The sequence below is a fragment of the Onychostoma macrolepis genome, chromosome 06 (genome assembly GCF_012432095.1).
Source record: "Onychostoma macrolepis isolate SWU-2019 chromosome 06, ASM1243209v1, whole genome shotgun sequence".
NCBI classification, from domain to species: Eukaryota; Metazoa; Chordata; class Actinopteri; order Cypriniformes; family Cyprinidae; genus Onychostoma; species Onychostoma macrolepis.
In genome coordinates this window covers 31158965-31178041 of record NC_081160.1, presented here as the reverse complement: position 1 = coordinate 31178041, position 19077 = coordinate 31158965, and the positions used below count along the sequence as shown (strand labels likewise).

Here is a 19077-nt window from a genome sequence, read left to right as displayed (position 1 = left end):
ACGCAGTGTTTGATCATTAAGCGGATTGATCAATGTTTGTGATTGATCGATCGGTCGCGGGCTTTAGGACCCGGATGTGCAGTGAGTCCCAGACACCGGTTGATGATCCGCTCGCGACTCATTCATTGTCTGTTATCAAAGAACAATAAAACGCACGTCTCAACCGGACACGTTACACACGTTTATGCTCTTGTATTAACACTAGTCCTCGTACTCCTCAACCAGAGGCTGGGCTGATCACCGCGGACCGGCGCACATCTGCATCACCGGCGGATCCCGCGTTCAGTCGTTCCCCGTCAGTCCGCTTCAGGCCACCGGCGACAGCATGAGCCAGAGGTTCACGGTGACTGCCGGTGACATCCAAGGCGAGGTGAACCAGCTGTTCGAGGGCGATGAGGAGACGCCGAGCGCCTCTGACGCCGCTGCAGCGGAGGCATCCGAGAAAGGTGAGAGATTTATGACGCTTTGACACCTGTGAAGAATAAACTCATCCAACTGCTGGGAATGTGACACTGGGATATTAATATTCAACACACCACCCTCTGATAGTATAACCATCAGATGACACTAAATGACGATATTTAGTCTATATGTCATATTGGTCATATGCATAATCTGTTTTATAACGTGGTATGTACAAAATATATTTAATATGCATATATTAATTATATTTTTAAAAATGCATATAAACCTATTATCAGATCTCGCATCAGTCATTTTTAAAATCTGTAACCCAGTGGTTCAGTCATGCACTAAAGTTTAATGCTTTTATAATGTCTGGTACATAAAATAATATAGTTCATAATCTAAATGTATATCAATTCATGCACTGTTTCATATATACTAAATGAATATATTATAATGTGAAAAAGTTTAATATTTCATATAGGCAGAAGTTACAAATCCATATAAAAGCTTATAATCGCATGGGCATGTAAATTCATGTAAATATATAAATTCCCTCATTTATTAATTTATTTTTTAATATCTGCAAGACTGCTTTACTTTTCATGACTTGAAATGGTCTCAGGGTCTTGTTTTGCATAATAAATCATTTTTATATAATACTTAGTGCTTTTAAATATAGTTTATGCAGATGACAGATTATATTCATATTCTGATATATTCATATAATATTTCATGTAAATTACAACACACACACACACTTATATAGCCTATGAAAATATATCAAATTAATTTATTTGCATAGGCTATATTGATCAGATATTATATAATGATATGATCACATAATATATAATATGAAATACATTTTTTATAATATATTTGTAGTCTATTTCACATAGACTATATGGATTATTTTTTTAATTTAATAAAGACTAAGAAAATCCATATGCCATTGCTGAAAGTGTGCTCTATTGTTATATAATTAAATGCACTGAACATTGGGTTTTATTTGTCTATTGCATACTTGAAGTTTTTTTGTATGTCCAGTGCAAGTGTATATTTTCATTCCCTAAGCTCAAGCTGTCATATATTGTGGTCATAATCAGTACATCTTGTGTAAACATTGAGATTTGATCCTTCTTTGTGTGAGGAAAGAGACTCTGCTTGTGTTCATTTGTTCATCAGTACTGCAGTGCCGAATCTGACAGAGGGGCCAGTTGGTGTAATATTCCTTCTAGTGATGGATGAGTGAATGGATGCAGTATGACAATGCATGTATGCACCTCAGTAGCTTGTTAAAATGGTTAAAATGTCTTGCCATGTCTGTTAGCCTTAAGTGGCCACGGTTGTCTTCACACAATGGCACTTCTGACGGACTATTATATTTGATGAAGCCTTTGAATATTTAATGGGGCGAAATACGTTTTAGGCACACTGCGCTGTGTGACATACAGGAAGTCTATTAAATACAAGTCAGGCGGTATTATTCAGCTGTAATCATTAGCCTCTTGATGATTTCTGTGATGTGGTTTGCTATTTTTTCCTCTGAGATTCTGCTAAGTATTAAACAATTATGTGATTTGATGGGCGTAGAGAAATGCAACAAAACAGTCTACGAGTAATAATAAAGTAATTTGTCTATGCACACTGAAAGTGAAAGCGCAGTGCGATGCATCAGGACATGTTTGATGTTAGTTATGTGGAGCGGGATTTTGGAGCAGTGAGATGGAACTGTGGATGGGAATATTTAACATGACAAGACTGAAATAGATACTAAGTGACCCACTAAATACTGAAATACTAGTGTAGGTCTAGTGTTGGTGTGTTTTGGCTTGTTACTGAGGGCTATAAGGCACTATTTTATTTTATTTTAAATTGCTTTGTAACGATATGCATTGCAACAATTTGAATTGCACCATTAAGTTGTCCTACAAATGTTCTAGTTCTGCTTCTACACTTGACAGGTCTAAGAGTTCAGTGAAGTTTTGTTGTGAATACCTGCCTACATGTTCTTTCTCTGAATAGTAGTATGATAGGAAGCTGCCTACCTAGGGTGCATTTTAATGTATTGCTAGTAGAGCCAGGAATCTTCACTATCCAATCCGATCCAATTTTGAGAATTACAATCCATTTCTAAAATGATTCTTGATCTACATTTTTTAGAATAATAAATTAAGTGGCATAGAATGAAAAGAATTCAGATTTAAAAAAAAAAAAAAGTTTCCTTTAAAATGATTCATAATTGGTACCCAGTAAATTGTAAGTTACAAGTGCATTTATAGTTATAGAAATTTAATAACAGTATTTCACCCAAATGCCCTCTTTTTTCATAATTTTAAAGAAACGATTTTGGAGTTGTTTATTGCAAAGATTTGTATGGACTTTTCTAATGTTGTAAAAAGAACTTTATCCCCAAACTTCTTCATTTGTGTTCTGCATTTTTGAAAATAGGCACTTTTCATATATATTTTTTTATAAATATTTTATTTGATTAACAATTCCTTGCAAAATTTTACATATATAAATATAAATTTTCAAAGAAAGTCTATACTTGATCAAGTCTTTTAATGTTTAATGAGGCAAATAATGCCTTTTTTCTTATTTATTAATGAGTTAACTGACTGAATATCAAATGTATATATGCATATTTGTTTAATTAATTGCATATGCTTTTAAAAATAATATCAAATTAATAATAAATCCAAACAATTGTACATTAAGAATTTAAAATATAGCTTAAATATATCTTTTGATGCCTGTTCCAAAAAATTAAAAAATTTAAAAATTAGTTATTTGATGATATAATCATAAAATGCCTTCTTTTGGACAAATCTAAGCAATCCCAGAATGCATTGCTCAGTGAAAATCAGTTTTATCTTAAACGTTTCATTTAATATTGAAATGAATTGATAAAAACAGCTAAACATAATTAATTGTGGGTATTACTTTACCCATTTAATGCATTTGAGTGTGTTTATCAAGTCTCACATACACATAACACACAGAGTACTATTTGTGCGGCATTTGTAATTGCTCTAGATTGTTTAGCCACTTGCGAGAAACATTTTAGTTAGGTTACTTCTTTAGAAGGTGCAAGGCAGCTCACTAGATTGTGGAATAGAGCTTGAGGCATCTGTTCTGATGAGTTCATTTCCAAACATTGGTGTTTTTGCCATATGAAATCCATTGAAGTCACAAATCAAAAGCAGTGTCCAAAAAGGTGTAGAATGACCATCTTTGGTGTTCCCAACTTCCCATCCATAGATATAGAGATGCACACCTGTAGTCTCCTAGAGACGGTACAGCCTTGGTGCTCTCGTCTCTGGTTCAAGTCGCCACAACGTTTCCATGACAACTGCATCCTCTTTGTGCCATGATTGGTGTGTGCAGAGGGAGTGCTGAATGCGATGTTAATAGTAAAACCACAATGACTGCTCTCATCATGCCTGCACTGGCAAATAATGCTGCTCTATCACCTCCTGAGTCCCTAAAAGAAGCATGAATTGGCTGGACCCCACTCTGAGCTCTTTATTCAGAAGTGCATGGGTGTACACGTGTGTGAGTGTCTGTATGCATTTATGCATAAACAATAAAGTAGCAAATAGAGTATTTGTTTAGTAGTCAGCTCACGTACATGAGCATCACAGGTACGTTCCTACATCTCATGGGTGTTTGGAAAGAAAGGCCTTGATGAGGATTAAGCATCGCTGCTATTTTTCATGCTATCGCTGATGTTGTTTTTATCGATCTGAGATGCCAACCATGTAGAGGTTCATCTGACCTTGAAGGTCTCCAGACAGTCTGAAAGATCTAGCCCGTCTCTACACTCCGTATGAGGCTAATAGGATCATTAAGACGTCCTGGATTTGGTTTAAATTATTCAGAATGTGATTCAGTGTGGCTCTCTATTGTAGTAGCCTCTTTTTAGTGGTAGATATTACAATAATAGTCAGGAGTATTTGCAGTTAAAGTGGAAGAGTAGTTACATTTTTACATTTTCTGAGGTCATTGGTGATGTCAGTGGTGCAAAGGTCACTGGCACAGTGCTAATTTGGTTGTTAATTCTAATCTCTTCATTGGTCAATTTCTTTTTATATTTATATTCTGTTATAATTAAATTCCTAATACGACCCGAATTCCGGAAATGTTGGGACATTTTTTAAATGTGAATAAAATGAAAACTAAAAGAATTTAAAATCACATGAGCCAATATTTTATTCACAATAGAACATAGATAACATAACAAATGTTTAAACTGTGACATTTTAAAATTTTATGCACAAAATGAGCTCATTTCCAATTTGATGCCTGCTACAGGTCTCAAAATAGTTGGGACAGGGGCATATTTACCATGGTGTAGCATCTCCTCTTCTTTTCAAAACAGTTTGAAGTCGTCTGGGCATCGAGTTTCTGAGTTTCTGGAGTTTTGGTGTTGGAATTTGGTCCCATTCCCATTAATAGCTGCAGTATGTGGTTTTGCATTGCCCTGCTGAAATACACAAGGCCTTCCCTGAAATAGACGTCGTCTGGAGGGGAGCACATGTTGCTCTAAAACCTTTATATACCTTTCAGCATTCATAGTGCCTTCCAAAACATGCAAGCTGCCCATACCGTATGCACTTATGCACCCCCATACCATCAGAGATGCTGGCTTTTGAACTGAACGCTGATAACATGTTGGAAGATCTCCCTCCTCTTTAGCCCGGAGGACACGGCGTCTGTGATTTCCAACAAGAATGTCAAATTTGGACTCGTCTGACCATAGAACACTTTTCCACTTTGAAACAGTCCATTTTAAATGAGCCTTGGCCCACAGGACACGACGGCGCTTCTGGACCATGTTCACATGTGGCTTCCTTTTTGCATGATAGAGTTTTAGTTGGCATCTGCAGATGTCACGGCGGATTGTGTTTACTGACAGTGGTTTCTGGAAGTATTCCTGGGCCCATTTAGTAATGTCAATGACAGAATCATGCCGATGAGTGATGCAGTGTCGTCTGAGGGACCGAAGACCACGAGCATCCAACAAAGGTCTTCAGCCTTGTCCCTTACGCACAGAGATTTCTCCAGTTTCTCTGACTCTTTTGATGATGTTATGCACCGTAGATGATGAGATTTGCAAAGCCTTTGCAATTTGACGTTGAGGAACGTTGTTTTTAAAGTATTCCACAATCTTTTTACGCACTCTTTCACAGATTGGAGAGCCTCTGCCCATCTTTACTTCTGAGAGACTCTGCCTCTCTAAGACATTTCTTTTATAGCTAATCATGTTACAGACCTGATGTCAATTAACTTAATTAGTTGCTAGATGTTCTCCCAGCTGAATCTTTTCAAAAATGTCTTGCTTTTTCAGCCCTTTGTTGCCCCTTTGCCAACTTTTTCAGGGCCTGTAGCAGGCATCAAATTTGAAATGAGCTCATTTAGTGGATAAAAGTGTAAAATTTCTCTGTTTAAACATTTGTTATATTCTCTATGTTCTCTTGTGAATAAAATATTGGCTCATGTGATTTGAAAGTCTTTTAGTTTTCATTTTATTCAAATTTAAAAAACGTCCCAACATTTCCGAAACTCGGGTTGTATAACTCCGATATCTTTAACTATATATATAATATACAATTATTGCAGTTTTGGATTTTTTATTTTTTATTTTGTAAAAAGGAGTATTTTGAAACAGGACCATTTTCATATTATGTTAATATTTTATTTCAATTCCTTGCAAAATTTTACATTCACAAATGTACGTTTTCAAAGAAAATGCCTTTTTTATTTTCAAGAAAGATGTTGATATATATATTTGAATTCTTTATACACTCTAACAATTCAGTTGCTTGTAAGACTGTGTGGTGGTTGTGGTATAATATTTAATTCATTTCTAAAATATCCGCTTGAAACATTGCATTCATTTATTTGTTTATATTTTATAGTTTAATTTAACATTTTTGTATTTGGTTTGTTTGTAAAAAAAATATATATATTGCTAAATTATTGAATACAGTTAATTGAAGTATTGTTATTAAGTCTATTTTCTTAAGTTTTCCATGAATATAGCCTTTGATGCTGATATGGTGTAAAATGATAAATAAATAGTTCATTTCTGAATTTTCTGCAAAATCTGCTAGCTTGGTTGCGAGACTCTTCTGAGTGGTTGCTAGGGTATTCTAGATGGTTTTTAGGTGGTTGCTTAGGTTTTCTGAAGTTTCCAGCATGTTGCTATGCAGTTGCTAAGGCGTTTGGGTGGTTGCTAGGCAGTTGCTACATTACGTGTATAGATTGTCTTAGATGGTTCTGGTCTGTTTTATCATTCAGCAGGTGAAAATCTGATGTCTGGTGACTTATGAATGAACAGCACACCTGCTAAACAATGCCCATGATTTAAACAATGCTCAGGACTGTAGCACAAACGTGTGGACGACTTACATGACTAATAATTACACTTACTATTTTCCATCAAGCAGCCAGAAATAGTAGTCAGAGTGCCAAATACAGTATGTCGTCATTGCAATAATTGGCATATTCCACACACCAGACAGAACTAGCGCCATAAGCTCTTTTTAACCATGTCAGTAATCACTCATACATATTACACTGCTGCACAATAGCTGTGTTCTCCATCACAGACGTGTAGCGTGGGAGTTTTGGCTGCTCCGCAGTGAGCATCTACTGGAAACGTCATGATGGACAAATTCGTCTCGATTTAGTGATCGTTTGCACAAAGACAAAGAGCACTCAGTCGGCAAGAACGTCCCACACACAGCGCTGGAAGAGCTGTTTGGGAAAGTGTGTCCCTTTGTACCACACTGGAGTTTGTAGTTTTGGCAGACTCCAAAGGAGGACTTTGTATGTTTTGCGTGCACCAAAGCTCTGGCAATGCAACCCGTGTTTTGGTTGCACCCGTGTTTCAAATTACACTTGAAAAGTTAAATTCTTTTCAAGTGTAATTATAGTTAAATATAAGCTAAAACCATAAAATAATTATGTCTTTAAATAAAATAAATGTTAACTGAAATAAAATATATATAAAAAAACACTTTATTTCAGCTAAGGCAACGTTTCGTGTATTAATTTAGCTTAACTTGATCTACTAAAGTAACTAAAACTGAAATTAAAAAATAATAAAAGCTAGACATAAAAAACTACTAAACATAACAAAAACACATAAAATTACAAAAAATTTCAAATGAAAATGAAAACTGATTAATACAACTATAATAATCTCAATGATGCTAAAATAACAATGTACAGATTTTTGCTGATTCTGAGCAATCTGAATAAATGCATTTTCTAAATATGATTATTTAAATAAAATCAAATAGATACAAATAGTTAATAATAAAGTATGCTGTGATTTTTTTTTTTTTTTTTTTTGTGCTATTGAATTACATAAATCTTCAATTCTGGCCTAAATAAAAAAAAAAAAAAAATTCCTCAAAGATCTTCATGCACATGAGATTTTTGGTGTGCTTTGTCCATTTGGGACACTTTTCATAATCAGGCTGGTTCGCATTTTCCATGTTAAACACAATATAGTAGTCAAATATCTGTCCAGTGCAGAAAATGCAGCCAGGGCAGCTTGTATTGTTTTAGCTGATGTCGTGTTTGTCTCCATTGTTGTCATTGGCCGCTCAGCTTGGTTTCATTTGCATAACGCCTCAGAATCAATTGCTGTCCAAATACGGTGGAAGCCATTAGCGTATTGGGATATGCAGATTGTTTAGCTCTCAATGAGCAGTCCGTCCTTTCTTCATAATGGCACGTCGAGCTGTTTGTTTCCATTCAAGCCGTCGCTGGTGAGACAGACTTGGAAGCGCTCTCGCTATTTTAGCATAATGCTGGTCTGGTGGCGCAGGTTTCGTGTCTATTAGTCTATTGTTTGTCTGTCTGTGTAAACAATCAGTCTCTCAGTCCCAGCAGCCGCTGTCAGGTAATAATGTGGTGATCACGAACTCTGTGGGATTTACAGAAGGTCAGGATTCACTCAATGTGGAATGTCATCCATCATTCTCTTATTCTGTGTCTGAAGATCCAGTTTTTCTCTTTTAATTATTTAATTATTTAAGTATTAAGTGAAAACAATCCTTTTCAGCCTGAAATAATTATATTGTAAAACTATTATTTTAATTATAAAAATATAATTCTATAACATTATTTATTTATAATATGAAATTAAACATTAATTTAAACATTAATTAAACATTAATTGTTCCATATAAAGTGAAAACAATCCTTTTCAGCCTAAATCTTTATATATAATATGTGTGTCTGTGTGTGTCTTAAACTGAAGCCTTGCTTTCAATAATTATTTGATTTGATTGTCATTTTTGATTTGACTGTAGTCATTTTTGTTTTACCGTTAAAGTCATGAAATGATAACTGAACTATCCTTTTCCAGAAAGGACGGGTCAATGAATTGGATTGGATCTACCGATACAAACATAGACAGGGGTTTGTGTGTGCACATGAACACCATACGTCTGCTAGATATTGATATTACTGTCAGATCACTCGTCTGTGCTGTAATGTCATTTCATCAGTGCATCTCTTCACATTTATTTTAATCTCGTCTAGTCTTGAGATAAATGTTGCTTATCAACATCAACGGCAGGCTTTTCCTCAAGGTGATGGTTAGATATCAGTGCTGACCAAATTATATTCCTCATAAACAATGTCTGCTAAATAAACCTGCAGTGCAAAACACTAGAGATCAATTTCAAAAGAGATGCAATTACATTCCTGCACCACTAGATTGCATACCAGTAATAAAAAGAAATATTAATATATAAAAAAAAAAAAAATTCCTCAAAGATCTTCATGCACATGAGATTTTTGGTGTGCTTTGTCCATTTGGGACACTTTTCATAATCAGGCTGGTTCGCATTTTCCATGTTAAACACAATATAGTAGTCAAATATCTGTCCAGTGCAGAAAATGCAGCCAGGGCAGCTTGTATTGTTTTAGCTGATGTCGTGTTTGTCTCCATTGTTGTCATTGGCCGCTCAGCTTGGTTTCATTTGCATAACGCCTCAGAATCAATTGCTGTCCAAATACGGTGGAAGCCATTAGCGTATTGGGATATGCAGATTGTTTAGCTCTCAATGAGCAGTCCGTCCTTTCTTCATAATGGCACGTCGAGCTGTTTGTTTCCATTCAAGCCGTCGCTGGTGAGACAGACTTGGAAGCGCTCTCGCTATTTTAGCATAATGCTGGTCTGGTGGCGCAGGTTTCGTGTCTATTAGTCTATTGTTTGTCTGTCTGTGTAAACAATCAGTCTCTCAGTCCCAGCAGCCGCTGTCAGGTAATAATGTGGTGATCACGAACTCTGTGGGATTTACAGAAGGTCAGGATTCACTCAATGTGGAATGTCATCCATCATTCTCTTATTCTGTGTCTGAAGATCCAGTTTTTCTCTTTTAATTATTTTAATTATTTAAGTATTAAGTGAAAACAATCCTTTTCAGCCTGAAATAATTATATTGTAAAACTATTATTTTAATTATAAAAATATAATTCTATAACATTATTTATTTATAATATGAAATTAAACATTAATTTAAACATTAATTAAACATTAATTGTTCCATATAAAGTGAAAACAATCCTTTTCAGCCTAAATCTTTATATATAATATGTGTGTCTGTGTGTGTCTTAAACTGAAGCCTTGCTTTCAATAATTATTTGATTTGATTGTCATTTTGATTTGACTGTAGTCATTTTTGTTTTACCGTTAAAGTCATGAAATGATAACTGAACTATCCTTTTCCAGAAAGGACGGGTCAATGAATTGGATTGGATCTACCGATACAAACATAGACAGGGGTTTGTGTGTGCACATGAACACCATACGTCTGCTAGATATTGATATTACTGTCAGATCACTCGTCTGTGCTGTAATGTCATTTCATCAGTGCATCTCTTCACATTTATTTTAATCTCGTCTAGTCTTGAGATAAATGTTGCTTATCAACATCAACGGCAGGCTTTTCCTCAAGGTGATGGTTAGATATCAGTGCTGACCAAATTATATTCCTCATAAACAATGTCTGCTAAATAAACCTGCAGTGCAAAACACTAGAGATCAATTTCAAAAGAGATGCAATTACATTCCTGCACCACTAGATTGCATACCAGTAATAAAAAGAAATATTAATATATAAAAAAAAAAATATATATATATATATATATATATATATATATAAAGAAATAAATAATATTTTGCATAAAGAAGATTAAGGCTGTAATTATATATTTTTTTTCTGAAATTACCACATTTTAACCCTTAAATAAAATTTAATGTGATAATTTTCATTATTTTAATGTGAAAAATATTTAAATTTTAAATAAAATTTATATAACTATATGTTTATTATTTATATTTACTTAATTTGTAATGTTTTTGTTCATCATAGAAATAATTTACATTGAAAAATGAAAATTAGGATTTTATACATTTGTATAACAGATGAGAAAAAAATCTTCAAAAATAAATGTCTAAATGCATTATTTTGACACATGAGATTCTTTATGCAAAATATTATTATTTTTATTTTATTATTATAATTATTTTCCTTTTACTTTATGGTTAAACATGATTTAGACATGTATTTGTGAGATTCACTCTCAGATATTAATGCTGTACAGGTAACTGTTTCACAACATACTCCAAAAATGATATTCAAGAAAGAAATATTTTGCATAAAGAAAAGTTAGTTTTTTTTTTGTTTGTTTTTTGTAATGACAATCTTTTTTTATTCTGAAAGTAGCACATTTTAGTCCCCAAAATCTCAATACTATAATGCAAAACATGTCATTTTCATTGTTTTTTTTTTTTTTTAAATGTGCATTAATACGCACTTACTATTTAAATTTATTTAAATATATGTATATATTTAATTAGAAAAAAATGGGAAAAAAATAGAAGCTGCGAATTCATCATGCAAAATATTTTATTTGATTTTATTGTGTTTTATTTTATTATTTTATTTTATTGATTGATTTTTAGGATGCAGCTCCTGTAGTGTTATTCCTGTATCCCTATATTCAGAAGCACTCATGTTGATCAGTGTAATGTATGTGAACTGTAGAGGGCAGCTGTGTTCTGCAGGAGCATCAGTTCCCCGATCCAGACTCTGTTTTAGCGTTGGGTATCAGGGGTAGAAGCAGACATGTGGTGGGGGTCGTAGCTGTGTAGATGCTGCCAGCGTCATCATGCAAAGCCTTCATAGGCTTGTTATGTAACGCAGCGTCTACACAAAGAAAGGATGAGCAGAAATAACCACTTGAATCTCAAGGAAAAGGGGAGAGGATTCACGGCTCTACTACATCAAAGAAAAGACACGCTGTAATGATGTTATGATTCACATCCAGGATCTTACTGTATTGTTCCGGTCCAAACGGCAGCAGCAATCGTTCTTGCACTGATCTTACTGCCTTGAGACATTTTTAAGCCTCCCTGCAGAAACAACGATGTGTGGTTTGAATTATTGATCGCGACCGGCACTAAATATTAACCTAGATTTAATCATAATAACTTACTTAGGCCGCCTAACATTTTGAGCTCAGTTCTATTGGTTTAAATGAGAACACTGAGAGAAATGTGCAATAAAATACGCTAATAATTGCATATTTATATGCAAAATTTGTTCTAATGTTGATCCATATTGCTTTAAGTGATGGATCACGAGCCTACGGTTAGTAATTACCATAATACAGCCCAAATCATCTCCACTTAAGGGTTTTCAGCACAGTTCTTCTCCTACAGCCATTCGTCATTCTGTTGTTGGAGAGCAAGAGCGGGAAGATCTTCCTCCGTTATGGCTGATTCAGTTTGAAATGCATTTAAGCAAGCATGATAATTGCACATCTTCACACCAATATGCACAAATGTTCACGCTCTTCATATCATGATGATTGTTTTAAATGCAGGATATTGGAAATGAATTTGCCTTGTTACAGCAGTTGCATGGAGGGCCGTGTTTTTCGATGATGTGCTGGCGTGATCTGGATTTTCTCACATGCTGAAAGGACCTTCTGCATCAGAGCCGTTGCCTCTGGTTTCATCATTGTCTCTGGGGCTGCTGTGGTAGCAGGCGCTGTGAGCTGCTGCGTGTTTCTGAGTTCCTCTACACCTTCATTTACCATTAAACACCAGAAATGAACCTGCAGTCTTCAACCACAGACACCACAAACTATCTATCTATCTATCTGTCTGCCTGCCTGCCTGCCTGCCTATCTATCTATCTATCTATCTATCTATCTATCTATCTATCTATCTATCTGTCTGTCTGTCTGCCTGCCTGCCTGCCTGCCTGCCTATCTATCTATCTATCTATCTATCTATCTATCTATCTATCTATCTATCTATCTATCTATCTATCTATCTATCTATCTATCTATCTATCTATCTATCTATCTATCTATCTATCTATCTATCTATCTATCTATCTATCTATCTATCTATCTATCTATCTATCTATCTATCTATCTATCTATCTATCTATCTATCTATCTGTCTGTCTGTCTGTCTGTCTGTCTGTCTGTCTATCTGTCTGTCTAGCCATCTATCTATCTATCTATCTATCTATCTATCTATCTATCTATCTATCTATCTATCTATCTATCTATCTATCTATCTATCTATCTATCTGTCTGTCTGTCTGTCTGTCTGTCTGTCTGTCTGTCTGTCTGTCTGTCTGTCTGTCTGTCTGTCTGTCTGTCTGTCTGTCTATTTGTTTGTCTATCTATCTATCTATCTATCTATCTATCTATCTATCTATCTATCTATCTATCTATCTATCTATCTATCTATCTATCTATCTGTCTATCTATCTATCTATCTATCTATCTATCTGTCTATCTATCTGTCTGTCTGTCTGTCTGTCTGTCTGTCTGTCTGTCTGTCTGTCTGTCTGTCTGTCTGTCTGTCTATTTGTTTGTCTGTCTGTCTGTCTGTCTGTCTGTCTGTCTCTGTCTGTCTGTCTGTCTGTCTGTCTGTCTGTCTGTCTGTCTGTCTGTCTGTCTGTCTGTCTGTCTGTCTGTTCTGTCTGTCTGTCTGTCTGTCTGTCTGTCTGTCTGTCTGTCTGTCTGTCTGTCTGTCTGTCTCGTCTGTCTGTCTGCCTGTCTATCTATCTGTCTATCTATCTGTCTATCTTTCTGTCTGTCTGTCTGTCTGTCTGTCATCTGTCTATCTATCTATCTCTGTCTAGCATCTGTCTGTCTAGCCATCTATCTATCTGTCTGTCTAGCTATTGTTCTATCTACCATTCTATCGTTCTGTCATTCTATATATCATTCTATAATTTTATCTATCATTCTTTCTATCATTCTATTGATACTGTATGGTTCTTTCTATCTTTTCTATCATTCATTCTATCATTGTTCAGTTGTTCTTTCTGTCTATCTTTCTATCATTGTATCTATTGTTCTGTTGTTTGTTCTAAGGTTCAGTCGTGTTTTATCCATATTGTCTATCATTCATTCTTTCTGTCTGTCTGTCTGTCTGTCTGTCTGTCTGTCTGTGTATCTGTCTATCTTCACTATCAAATTTGATGTAAACAAGAAACTAACTTTGATTAAGGAACACACGTACAATTTTTTTTTTTTTTTTCAGTTATATTAAATTCTGCTTACTTACATTCAAATTCAAATTCTCATTCTCATTTGAATTCTGAATTGTGCACAACTCTGATTCTGAAGCTGCTGCAAGAGCTCTTCTGAGCAGGAGCTAGTCGCTGTATTTTTCATGAGGTTTTGCCATCAAATCATTAAACAATAATTATGATGCTTTTTTTTTTTTTGCTCTGCATCCTTGAAATTCAATTGAATTCGTCATGTAGCATATACTCTGGTGTTAAGGCACCATCAGTAGCCTTGCTGGAAACTGTTCTCAGTGTAAACTAGAAACAGCAATGCACAATCATGTGTGGTCGTTTAGGCTGGTTTTAGATCAGTATATAGAGGTTGTCATAGAGACTCAGGTCATGATCTTTCTGTGGAGGAGCTGTGCTGTTTAAATATGGAAACTGTCTCCAAGGACTCATGCATGCAGCGGAGAGAAATGATGGATAGAGCGATGTTATGACTGCAATTAGCTTCTAAAGCAGCCATTTTCCTCTGTTCTATGTGAAGGAGAATGAGAAGGAGAGCGGCCTTCAGTTTTATTTTTTATCGAAGGAGGTATAAAAGGTGCCCGTGGCAAAACATTGCAGGCTATTAAACAGCAAGTTTGAGAGGAGTTGATGGTGAAAAGTAGGTGATTGCTTTTGGTGAGTCATACCACCCAAACACACCTCCATATTCTCACTCACACACACACACACAGTGAAGAAAAATACCCACATCAACATCAGCTTAATAACTTAATGTCACAGTCAGATGCCCTCCTTCCAGGGTCCCACTTTAACTTTTTGACACTCCTGCCAACGACGGGTGAACTGAGAATATTTACTGGCCATGAAAAAGTATTTTGGATTGCGTCAATATCATTTTTCTTCCTATGACAAAGGAATTATTTAGCTGTTTTTCTGTAGTATATTTGCGGCCAGGACACAGGCTACTGAATCATTAAAAACTGTATTAAAGCCAGTCTCTTGGTCAAATGCCATCTCTCACAGAAACAAGGAGATACATCAATGCTTTGATATTCAGATTTTCATTTCGGTGGCTTAGTCAAATGTATTCAAAACTCACCAGTAAAACACTTATTACAGTTTTTATTATTTATTTATTTCATTTCTTATTTCATTTCAATTTTTCAATTATAAATAGTTGCTAGGTGGTTACCAGAGTGTTGTAGTTGTTTGCTAAGGGCTTCAGATGGGTTTTTATTGGGTTATGTGTTTACTAAGGTATTCTAAATAGTTACTAGGGTGTTGTAGGTGTTTGTTAAGGGGTTCTGATGGGTTTTGCTAGGTATTCTAAATAGTTGCTAGGTGGTTACTAGGCTGTTGTGGATATTTGCTTCTGATGTTTTTAGTGGGTTATGTGGTTGCTAGGGTGTTGCTAGGCGGTTACTAGAGTGTTGTTTTTATTTACTAAGGTTTTCTGGTGGGTTTTTAGTGGATTATGTGTTTACTAAGTTATTCTATATAGTTGCTAGGTGTTTACTAGGGGTTGTGTGTGGTTGCTAAGAGGTTCTGAGTGGGTTTTGTGGATCATGTAGTTGCTAGGGTATTCTAAATAGTTACTAGGGTGTTGTTAGGTGGTTACTAGGGTGTTGTGGATCGCCTTCTCCCGGGGTCTAACAGTGCCCGAACAGTTTAAATAGTTTTACAGTCGCTGTGGTCGCTTTTAATTAGCACAACCACCAGCCAATCGCAGGGCAATGGCTCAAATCGAAACTAACACTTCGCACTTAAGTGCAGGAAAGGAGTTTAAGCTAAAGGGCAGTTATTATAATGATCAATAAGTGCAATCAAAAATATAAACCACAACGAAAAAGCAGAATAGAAATAGGTAGGAAACGAACTATTCTTTCCTAGCAACAAGGAATTAATTTAAACAACAGAGCTAAGAATGAGTATTAAAACACTTACGCACTGCCGTCTGTCTCTTCTGGTGACTAATCGCCTTCTAATCGTTATTTTTTTTTGTGGGTTATGTGGGTTGTTAGGAAGTTACTAGTAAAACACTGGTCAAATATTGAAGCTTGAGTTCTAGATGTTTGTAATGATGTCAAGTTGTTTAAGATTAATCTTCATTCATTTTATTTACTAACAAAAAAGTGACTTTTTAGCACTTACCATGTGTTAATTCTGTACCCTGCCTCTTTCTTTTATATTTCTCTCTTTTTATCTCTCTGTGAGAGTCTGTTGCTCCGGGCTCTTTTCTAAACGGACTGTGATATAAACATGTTGCTCTGAAATCTCAGGCCTCTATCAGTCCCTGTAGCGGGTCTGGCTCCCCAGCGGCCACAGTTCACGACCATCCCATTCATCCGGCTGATCTCAGCTCATGTCCAGCGGTTATCACGACTAATCGCGGCCCCTCAAGAGCCTTGGATTATTTCAGACCAAAGGAACCAAACACTGCAATATGAGCCATCGGCACAAAGTCAAAAAGGTGAATGCCATTTTTTCCTCAAACTAACCGACCGCTGTAGTTCCCCGTCACCATAGTGATTTGTTTATTGTCGTAGTACATTATTAGCCTGGGAGGAGGACTTTAATGATAAAGAATGAGCCTGGAAATACACAGCGAGCCGTGGAAAAAGTTGCAGTGATGAATGAGTCTTGGCTCTTAAGGACTGAGACGCGAATGAGTCTGTTGGCAGGGGTTCAAAGAGCTTAGGGTTTTATACATGCTGGAAAGCCTCACTGACTCTGATTCACTCTTTGGTTCACTCCTGGACTAATTCATCAAAGCTGTCAGTATGTGTGAAAAATGCATTATATCAGCAACATGAATTATTAATTAGGAGTGTTTGCACTGTTTTTGCTCATGTTTAGGGTTAGTGTTTTGAACAGTGTCCTGCAGAATTTGCTCAATGATAGATTCCTCAAATCACGTGTCTTGCTAAGCAGTGATCAAGGTGAAGGTTTCATTAGACCTTTAAGTATCTGAATTTTAAAGTTAAATGCATCAGTCTGGTGCAAAATTAAGAGCTCCAAGTCCATTTCAGTGAATAAATTAAACATTTTTTACATGTCTGTGCATTTGGCAGATGCTATTATCCAAAGGGGCTTACATTGCATTCAAGGTACACTTTATCAGTTCTTGTTTTGCCTAGAAATTTAACTCATGACCTTGGCGTTGTTTTTGCTTTACTGTTTGAGCTACAGGAAGGATGAACAGTTCTTTAAAAAAAAAACTTAAAATTAACGAAATATAAAAAAAAAAAAAGAAAAAAAAAAAAAGAGGAAAAATAATGTAATTAAAAGTTATTTGACTTGTACCTGTAATTTAAAGTGGGTTCAAACCTTTCATTATTTGGGATTAGGGTCCAAGTCTCTCTACATTCACCCTGGTGTTTTTAGAAAGCCATACAATTAGAATAATTTTATAATTATTATTCATTTTTATTTCAGTTTTAATTATCTTAGTACATCAAGGTAAACTAAATGAAAAAATATATATAATATGGAAGCTAACTGAAATAAAAAAATTTAAAAAAATAAATAAATAGTATGTTTAAGTATTTTAAAGACAGAAATGCTACTTCTGTAATAAATTTGCACTTTAAAATAAAAAAAATAATAATAATGTGAATTATTTTTCTTTGCACTACAGTTGTGAATTGACAATATGTATTAATTTCTTTGCTTGCAAGTGTTAAACCCACAAGCTTTTATTTTGGTGGTGAACTCCAGGGAGTTTCTGTGACGACAAGTTTACAAATGCTTTATTTTCACATTTGCATAATTTCTAACTTTTTGTTCAGAGAAGTTTACAGTGTTTTGCTAGATTTGTAAAGAAAAGCAAACCTGGTGCTTGTTGCTTTCCCAAAATGCATGTTAAACTCACAGGACAAGCAAAGATGGAGTTCATTGTAAACAAGCAGATCATGAACCACACGTTAATTAATCATATCATTTGATAAACATACTAAGGCTACATTTACACTTGTGCATTTTCATTTTAAAATGCATGACTTTTGCTATGGTTACACCTGTCTTTTACACTACTCCGGCATTTCCAACACTAGAAAACGGAGACTGTTGAAAACGAAGACATGGCTGCCCAAATTCACTCTGTGTATCCTTGACGAGCATGTAAACAATAACATTATGCATTATGCGGAGATCGTTTCTGTGATGCATTGAAAATGTAGTCAAGGATCGTTTTCATTTTAAAATGCCATTTTAAATGCACTAGTGTAAACAGGGCCTAAGCCTATCATGGCTATCGTTATCTCAATTTTAGTTTGATTGACAGATGCTTTGCCGAAGCAATGGCATAAAACACGTCAGAGATCTTTTATGTTATCAGGAGAAGTGTAAAAAAATGTTTATTGCTGCTTATGAAACTGGCGGGAAAAGCACAATCTAGGTAATTAATCAGAAACACTGCTAACATTATGGGAAGTAAACTGTGAAAACTTTAACCCGATTATAGTTTGTCAGGCTCAGCAGCAGTGACGTGTGCATACAGAACAGCAGGTCTGTGTGGTATCTTCACATCTGGAGGAGTTATTGGGTATCGCTGCAGAAGTTGGGAGGGTGTGCTGAGATGGATGAGCGAGTGAGAGTGTTGATATAGTTGCAGTGGTTGAGTCTCCGCTGTAGGTTTTTAATCAGCGCAGGTCTGCTGTTATCTGCCGCACACCCACAAGCTTAAAGGTCAGTGCTGACAGCTCAAGGTCCCTTTATCTCTATTCAAAAACACACACACACACAGCCAGACCAAGGGCTTCACAGTCACCGTTTGGTGTTACAGCAGTACTTACTCTCTCTACCTGGTTAAAACACCCTTCACAGGTGATTCTGAGTCTTTGACTAGTAATTTAAATATGCACCATGACCATTCTACCGGATATTAGTTGCTTTGCACATACTGTGTATTTATATGCTGTTGTAGTATTTATTAATATTTTAAATTAGCTTTATTTTTGTATTTTTAGTTTTCATTTTAATTTTAGTTTAAATTGTAGTAAATTTGTTAAATGCTTTTGCAATTTTTTTAAATAATTTTTTATCTATTAAATACATTTATTTAGCTTTAATTTAGTTAATTAATTTTTAA

General features: G+C 35.3%; 1 protein-coding gene across 4 annotated transcripts in view; it reads left to right on the top strand.

Moving 5' to 3' along the window:
- Positions 1–113: 113 nt before the first annotated feature.
- Positions 114–19077, top strand: part of slc12a5a (solute carrier family 12 member 5a) — a 166418-nt gene continuing 147454 nt past the window's right edge. For all 4 annotated transcript variants that reach the window (XR_009271754.1, XM_058779524.1, XM_058779522.1 and 1 more), the window contains exon 1: positions 114–446. Coding sequence is in view for 3 of the 4 variants with exons in the window: in XM_058779524.1 (XP_058635507.1) it covers positions 326–446 (121 nt within the window). In the remaining variant the exon portion in view is untranslated. The remainder of the gene's footprint in view (positions 447–19077) is intronic.